The sequence below is a fragment of the Marmota marmota genome, unplaced genomic scaffold (genome assembly GCF_001458135.2).
Source record: "Marmota marmota marmota unplaced genomic scaffold, marMar, whole genome shotgun sequence".
Lineage (NCBI taxonomy): Eukaryota > Metazoa > Chordata > Mammalia > Rodentia > Sciuridae > Marmota > Marmota marmota.
In genome coordinates, this window is record NW_026000082.1 from 30,523,383 (window position 1) to 30,532,014 (window position 8,632).

Sequence of the window (8,632 nt, forward strand, 5' to 3'; positions counted from 1 at the left end):
AGGACAGTCCAGGCTTGTATCGCCTCCCCTTTGGGGAGGGGGTGTTGGACGTATTCCCTTCCCCCACCCGCAGCCCCTTCACCAGGCTGGGGGTAGTGGTCCAGCCGGGGTGGGGCACGGGGCGGAGCCGCTCATCCAAGGGAGATGGGGAGCTCTGACTCGGGGTCACGGGACCTTCCTTGATCAGTAGCTTTTTATAATCCCCCTCCCCCTCCCAAGGGCGCGTGAGAATTAACCCTTTCGGGCTATAATCTGCTCAAAATCAACCTGCCCATGTATCCAAAGACAATACTCGTTTTCTGTCATTCCTCAACTCCAAATGTCAACTGGGAATGTCAACTGGGGCAACCAGTTGTGGATTCGCTGGGTGAAGCCACTTGGTGCAAGGTTGGGCATTTGCCAATTTGAAGTTAAAAAGTCTGGTCGGCAGCTTGTTCTCTCCTGTCTAATTGGGATGGGGGTGGGGAGGGTCTATTTGCCCTGGAGCAGCAGGAGGGTTCTGGCTGGGCAGGGACTAGAAGGGACAGCTGCTACTCTGTCCACATTGTTAGCTTACCACTGGTTAGGGGAAGGGACCTGTGGCCAAGGGATTTGGGAATGAGTGGGGAGTATTTTTCTCCACCTCAGGCTGTAGCCCTGGGATTTTCCAGTGTACCAAGAAGGTGGAGGTACAAATACATACTCTTGACATCCCTCCACAGTCACATTCCTCATGTGGATCACGTTCAATCGCCTGTACTGCTGTGTACACATAGAGGTGTACACAGAGTCAAATAGATGTATTCTTGCCTGCACAGTGTCACACACACACTCCCAGCCAAATTCCTGAGGAACAGACAGTGTTAGGGAGCTGCTGGAGTCGTCTGGGAACAGGGATAGAGTGGCAGAAGCAGACTGCCTGGGCTCAAGAAAGCCTGAGGTCAGGGGTCCTGGCCAAACTCATCCCTCTCCCCTTAGTCTCCCATAATGTGCTTCTTGCCCTGCTTAGTAGAGGCAGCTGTGTGAGCACAGCATCTGGTACCCTGGGTGGAGTGACAGCATGGCCAGAGAGTCAGGAAGCCTGGGTTCTACTCCAGCTTTACCACTTGACCTTGGGTAAGTTTCCTCTTTGAAGATCAGTCATTTCTTCTTGCCTTCCTTTTAAGGACCCCACTCCTGGGAAGGAGAATATAACTGTTTTTAGGAAATTCACTATCAGTGAGACAGACACATGCACTTCTGTAATGCAAAGAACTGCGCGCAAGATGAGCTGCATTCAGTGTTGTGAGGACCTAGGTGGATCTTGTTTGGGAAATAACTTCCCAGAGGAGATAAGAGTTTGAGCAAGTCTTGAAAGATGAATAGAAATTTCAGTAAATAGAAAGCTTTCCTTTCTTTTCTTTTCTTTTTTTCCTTTTTGGTGCTGGGAATTCAACCCAGAGCGTCAGTGCATGCTAGGCAAGCACTCTATCCCTGAGCCACACCCCAGCCCTAAGATAGTTGTTTTTGACCACTATGTTCCAAGCCCTATTATATGTGCCATACCACATTTACTTCTTCCAGACATCACACCTATGCTAGGCAGAGAGTGGTAAGTACTGTGGCCTTCTTTAGGCCTGTCTGCCACTTGTATGAATTGTGGAACTTCCAGTGAGTTCCTCTTTTTCTTTGTGCTTCAGCTTCTTCATCTATACAATGGGGATAATAGAGGAATATTCTATAAGAAAGTATTCATGGGGCTAAGGTTGTGGCTCAGAGGTAGAGCGCTCTCCTAGTATGCATGAGGCACTGGGTTCAATCCTCAGCACCACATAAAAATAAAATAAAGATATTGTGTCCAGGACTGGGATTGTGGCTCAGTGGTAAAGCACTTGCCTACCATGCATGAGGCACTGAGTTCAATCCTCAGCACCACATAAATGTAAAATAGAGATATTATGTCCACCTAAAAACTAAAAAAATAAATGTTTTTTTTTTAAAAAGATATTATGTCCACCTACAACTAAAAATATGTTTTTTGTTTGTTTGTTTGTTTTTAAAGAAAGTACTCATGTAAAATGCTTAGAATAGTACCTTGAATGTGGTTAAATCATTCCAAGATGGAGGCCTCAGCAGGAGCATGATGGGAGGGCCATTGGCTGGGAAAGCAGGTCTCTGTTGAGTAGCAGAGTGGGCCTGGCTGACTGAGCAGGTGTGTCTTACTGGCGCCAGGAGCTTGACCTTTCTGTGTAGTACAGGGCTGTTCTCTAGGCAGGTGGTGTTTGAGAAGCTGCATTTCTCAGCCATTGGATCCTTCAGTCATTGTGGGCTCAGAGTGGGAAGTGTGAAAAGTTAACACATGTTCTGGGTTGTCAGGCATGGGGTGGGTTGCAGGAGTAATGTGAGCTGAGGCTAAAAAAGGTAAGTTGGAGCCACATGAAATTGTGAAGTGGAGCAACATTAGGGTGTAGCAAGTGAACTGTGGCCCTGTAGAGAATACATTAGGTGAGGACAGGGAAGAAGCCATTAGAAGGTTGGTATAGCTGAGTGTGGTGGCACATGCCTGTAATCTCAGCAAGTAGGGCAGCTGAGGCAGGAGGATTGCAAATTCACAGCCAGCCTATCAATTTAGCAAGACCCTGTCTAAAAATAAAAAGGGTTGGGGATGTAACTCAGTGGTGAAACACCCTGGGTTCAATCCCCAGTACCAGAGGTGGGGACAGGGAGAATATGATGGAGCTGCCCTATATTCTAAGGAAATCTTGGCTGCCTCAATAGGATTTTAGTGTCTATGGACTTTTTTTTTTTTTTTTTTTGTATAGGGGATCGAATCCAGGTACACTCAACCACTAAACCGCATCCCCAACCCTTTTAAAAATATTTTATTTAGAGACAGGGGTCTTTCTTAGTTGTTTAGGGCCTAAGTTGCTGAGGCTAGCTTGGAACTCCCAATCCTCCTACCTCAGCCTCCCAAACCACTGGGATTACAGGTGAGTGCCACCACATCCGACCACACCTACTGCTTTTAATACTCATCCTCAAGGGATAGTAACAATATGGAGCCTGGTCAGAGGAAGTGATTCAAATAAGGAGGGCAGAGGAAACTTTGGCATGTATGCAGTAATTGAAAGGTAAATTAGTTATCTTTTTATTTTTTGGTGTTAGGGATTGAACCTATGGGGCTTTGCGCATGCCAAGTACATGCTTGACCACTGGGCTATCTCCCTAGCCTCTGAGTTAGTTATCTTTAAGTGTTCAAAGAACATACGTGGAAAAGCAGAATTGTCTGATTCCAAAGGGAGAATCAAGTCCAGCAGGCAAGTATTGCAAGAAAGAAGTTTCTACTTCAACATTAGAATTTTACTCTACTATGAAGCACATAGTAGAGGCTCAGGTGTAAGTTTCTTGTCTTTGAAGTTATGTAAACAGATGAGACAGTGACTTTGAGGGGGTGCTTTTAGGGAATCAAAACAATGGACTGTGTGTGCAGAGGCACCAGATCAATACAGGAAAAGGAGCCTTGATTTGAGAATCTGCTGGAGTCTATGTCTTTGGTTTCTGTGTTATTCTATCAGGAATATTGGTCTTTAGTTTTCTTTCCTTGATGCGACTTTGTCTGGTTTTAATACTTGGATTATATTGGCTTCATAATTGTTTTTAGGACTGTGCCCTCCTTTTTGAGGAAGACTGGTGTTAGTTCTTCTTTAAAAGTCTGGTAGATCTCAGGGTTGGGGCTGTGGCTCAGTGGTAAAGCACTTGCCTAGCATGTGTGAGGCACTGGGTTTCATCCTCAGCACCACATATAAATAAATAAAATAAATGTATTGTGGGGCTGGGATTGTGGCTCATTGGTAGAGTGCTTGCCTAGCATCACATAAAAATAAAAGCATTGTGTTGAGTCCATCTACACCTAAGAAATAAATATTTTTTAAAAAAATAAATGTATTGTGTCCATCTGCAACTAAAACAATATATATATTTTTAAAAATCTAGTAGATCTCAGCTGAGAATCCATCTTGTCCTGGGCTTTTCTTTGTTGGAAGACTTTGTTTTCAAATATTTTTTTTTACTTGTATATGGATACACAGCTTTATTTGATTGATTTATTTTTACATGTGGTGCTGAGGATCAAATCCAGTGCCTCACACATGCTAGGCAGGTGCTGTACCAGCCCCAGTCCTGGAAGACTTTTTTTTTTTTTAAAGTTACAGGTGAACCCAATATCTTTATTTTTATGTGGCGCTGAGGATCAAACCCAGTACCTCATGCATGTAGGTGAGTGCTCTACCTCTGAGCCACAACTTTTAGTTGCTGCTTCAATCTCATTTGATATTGATCTGTTTAGGTTTTCTCTATTTTCCTGATTCAATTTGAGCAGCTCATATTTGTCTAGAGATTTGTCAATGTCTTATAGATTTTCCAATTTATTGGCATATAAATTTTCAAAATGATTTCTAATGATCTTCTGGATTACAGAAGTGTCTGTGGTGATATCTCCCTTTTCATCTCTAATTTGTTGATTTGGGTCTTCTCTCTTCTGGATAGTTTGGCTAAGGATTAATCAATCTTAGTATCAATTATAGTAGAGGCTCAAGTGTGAGTTTCCTCTCCTTTAAATTATGTAAAAGAGATGAGGTAGTGACTTTGAGGGGATGCTATGAGGGGATCAAAACAATGGACCCTATATGTGGAGGGGGTAGATCAATAGAGGGAAGGGACCAGATAAGGGAATTTATCGTTTCACAGAACTAACCCTTTGTTGCACTGATTGTATTATTTTTTTTTATTCTCAATTTCATTAATTTTGGCTCTGATCTCCATTATTTCCTGTCTTCTACTGTACATATATGAATGTTCCACAGTGAATTTCATCTTTATGTATATCTATAAAGCAGCAATTAAAAGAACAAAAAATGAATACAAGGAAGACCAGTAAAGGAAGGGGAATAGGGAGAGGGAGGAGGGGAGGGAAAGAGGAAGCACTGGGGACTCAAATGGAGCAAATTATATTTCTTGCATGTATGATAATGTCAAAATGATTCCCACTACTATGTATATTATAATGCACTAATAAAAACATTAAAAAATTGACCTGTGGCTGATGGTTCTGTCAAAAACCATCCTACCATATTTGGAACCCTTTCACTTTATTAATTAATTAATTTATTTGTGGTGCTGGGGATTAAATGCAGGGCCTTGTGCATGCGAGGCAAGCAGTCTACCAACTGACTATATCCCCAGCCCTCACTTTATTTTTATTTATTTATTTTAAAAATATTTTTTAGTTGTAGATAGTCACAATACCTTTATTTTATTTATTTTTATGTGGTGCTGAGGATCAAACCTAGTGTCTCACATGTTCTAGGCAAGCACTCTACCATTGAGCTATAACTACAGCTCCCCTTTCACTTTAAATAAATAATTTATTTTGCAGAGAAACAAGAGCAGAGTCCAATTCTCCTCTTCAAGAAGAGAATCCTGAATCCTGGAATGAGTCCAAGACTGTGAACCCAGAAGTTACACTATCTTCGGAGGGAACTGTGAACCTAGAAGACATTCTTTACCTTGATGACACAGGAGACTTTGAAGAGACACCGCTCTACGTAGAAGAGACAGAGAAGCCAGAGGAGACACTTTATATTGAGGAGCCCAGGCAGCCAGAGGAGACACTGTATGTGGAAGAGCTTGCAAGTCCAGAAGAGTATGTGGAAGAGACTGTGAAGCCAGATGAGATACAGTTTGTGGAGCAGACTGCAGAGCCAGCAAAGAGTCCCAGCCCAGGGCTGATTGTTTGTGATGGAGAGATGCTGGCAAAAGAAGAGAAATGTTGCCGTGAGGAGAGCCTCAGAGCAGGGTTAAGCCCCAGCACAGAGGACAACCTAAGCATGGCAGACCTGGAACTGCTAGAGGGCCGTTTCCAGCAGTGTGTACAAGCAGTGGCCCAGCTGGAAGAGGAGCGGGATCAGCTCATCCATGAACTTGTGCTGCTCCGTGAACCAGCTCTGCAGGAGGTACAGCAAGTCCATCAGGACATCCTGGCTGCCTACAAGCTGCATGCCCAGGCAGAGCTGGAGAGGGATGGGCTCAGGGAGGAGATCCGACTGGTCAAACAGAAATTGTTCAAGGTGACCAAGGAATGTGTGGCCTACCAGTACCAGCTGGAGTGCCGCCAGCAGGATGTGGCTCAGTTTGCTGATTTCCGGGAAGTGCTAACTACTAGGGCAGCCCAGCTCTCGGAGGAACTGGTCCAACTCCGGGATGCCTATCAGAAGCAGAAGGCGCAGTTAAGGCAACAACTAGAAGCACCCCCAAACCAAAGGGATGGGCACTTTATCCAAGAAAGCCGCCGGCTGTCTGCCCAGTTTGAAAATCTCATGGCAGAGAACCGCCAGGGCCTGGAGGAAGAGTATGAACCTCAACTGCTGCGGCTCCTGGAGAGGAAAGAAGCAGGGACCAAAGCTCTGCAGAAAACCCAGGCTGAGATCCAGGAGATGAAGGAGGCTCTGAGACCCCTGCAAGCAGAGGCCCGGCAGCTCCACCTGCAAAACAGGAACCTGGAGGACCAGATCACACTTGTGAGGCAAAAACGAGATGAAGAAGTGCAGCAGTACAAGGTAGGCCCACTGGTTGTGAAAGGAAGAGAGGTCTTCTACCAGGAAGGAGAGGGTGGTCAGAATCTAATGTCTTTGGGCTTGGAGGATACTATCCTGTGTAGGAAGAACAATGCATTCTCTGGGGCCATTCACTCATGTCTTGACTCCATTCTTCATTCACCTCCTTCAGTCAGGCCTGTGTTAGGAGCTGAAATTACTTGCACTCTTTTAGTTCACACAGCATTTTCACACCAACTGTCTCATTTGATCTTTACATTAATACTACAAGCATTCTCATCTTTTAGATGAGGAGACTGATGCTGTATTTGAACCAACCCAACCCAACCCCACCCCAAGTATTTCAGTGCTCCTTCCTAGGTTTCTTTTTCTAATTCTAACTGAATAGTGAATGAGTCACACTTGGGTATGTGGAGAGCTGGAGGGAATGAGGCCAGATGGAATGAATTCATCCCTCCTCTCCACCCTTAAGTCCCATCCATCCAACCTCTACCTTAAAGCTCTTCAGTCTTTAGACTGGGATAAAATCTATAAATCTCTATTCCTTTTTTTCCTTTTTTGTGCATGTCACCGTCTCCCTCGTATTCAAGTTATTTCTGATTAAGTGTGAGCCAGTTCTAATCCCTTTTTAGAACAGTGGAATATAAATACTAAGTGAATAAACAATTACGTCTGCCTTTCCCGTAGACTGTGGGCTTTGGGAAGGTAGCGGCAGTGTTTAACTTACCTCTATATTGTCTGCTACTCAGGGCTCAGGACACATCAGGTAAGTGCTGAGTTAGGTGTTGCTGAGCACTATGAGACTTTGTTGTGGGACTTTGTATTTATTTTGAAGAGGCAAGGTCTTGCTGAATTTCTCAGGCTGGCTTCTAATTTGGCATTCACCTGCCTCATCTTCCCAAATAGCTGGGATTATAGGGATCTGCAACTGTGCCCAGCTGTGTGGGGCTTTTTCAATTTTTCTTTTGGTACTGGGGATTGAACCCATGCAGGGATGCTTTACTCCTGAGCTACATTCCCAGTTCTCCCCTCCCCTGCTTTTTTTCCCCCAAAGACATAAACAAGAAACTTTTTATTTAAAAAAAAAAAATTGTACTGGGAATTGAATCCAGGGGTAGGGATGCTTTATCACTGAGTTATAGTTGGTCAGTTGTAGTTGTTTTGTTCAGTCTATAGACTGGGATGAAATCTATAAATCTCTATTCCTTGTTTTCCTTTTCTGTGCGTGTCACCATCTCTCTTGTATTCAAGTTATTTCTGATTAAATATGAGCCATTCTAATCCAGTTCTAATTTGAGACAGGGTCTCGCTAAGTTGCTTAGGACCTTACTAAATTGCTGAGGCTGGCCTCAAACTTGTTATCCTCCTGCCTCCTCCTCCTGAGTTGCTACAATTATAGGCATGCATTACCACATTACAACTTAGAGGTTTATTTAGGAAAGCAGAGGGTACTTCTAGGGTAAATATGGGCTGTGAGGTGGTTTGGGGTAAAGCAAGGAATATACATTCAAGGGAAAATGTGGGCCAATTCCAGAGGGAGAAACAGCCCCAAGTCTTTTTTGTTAATTTTGAGATAGGGTCTTGCTAAATTGCTGCAGATAGCATTGAACTTGTGATTCCTCTGTCACAACCTCCCAAGTCACTGTTAGGATTATAGACATGTGACACTGTGGTTGGCTGTATGGGGTCTTTCAGAGCAGTATTTTTTTTCATATTTAACAACATTTTATTATATAGTTTACAGAAAATTACATCAAATTTTATTTCACCAGTAATCTCAATTTTCCAGTCAGAGCAGTATTTTTGTCTCTTGAAATATGCACTTCTTTGAATAAACTTTATGCCAGGTATGGAGGCATACACCTACAAACCCAGTGATTCTGGAGGCTGAGGCAAGAGAACCACATGTTCCAGGCCAGCCTGAGCCATTTAGGGAGACCCTGTCTCAAAATAAAGTTTTGTTTTTTTTTTTTTTTTTTTTTTCTAGGCTCTCTCATCATATTATTGTTTGTTTCCTTTGCTGAGAAGAAGTTTTTTTAGTTTGAATCCATCCCATTTATTGA

At 43.5% G+C, this 8,632-nt stretch overlaps 1 protein-coding gene across 1 annotated transcript in view; it reads left to right on the top strand.

Annotated features, from left to right (window-relative positions):
• Positions 1-995: 995 nt before the first annotated feature.
• The window catches only part of Sync (syncoilin, intermediate filament protein), a 20,980-nt gene continuing 13,343 nt past the window's right edge, over positions 996-8,632 (top strand). The window contains 2 exon segments of the mRNA XM_048815822.1: positions 996-1,095; positions 5,393-6,572. Coding sequence (XP_048671779.1) covers positions 1,040-1,095; positions 5,393-6,572 — 1,236 coding nt within the window. The 5' untranslated portion in view covers positions 996-1,039.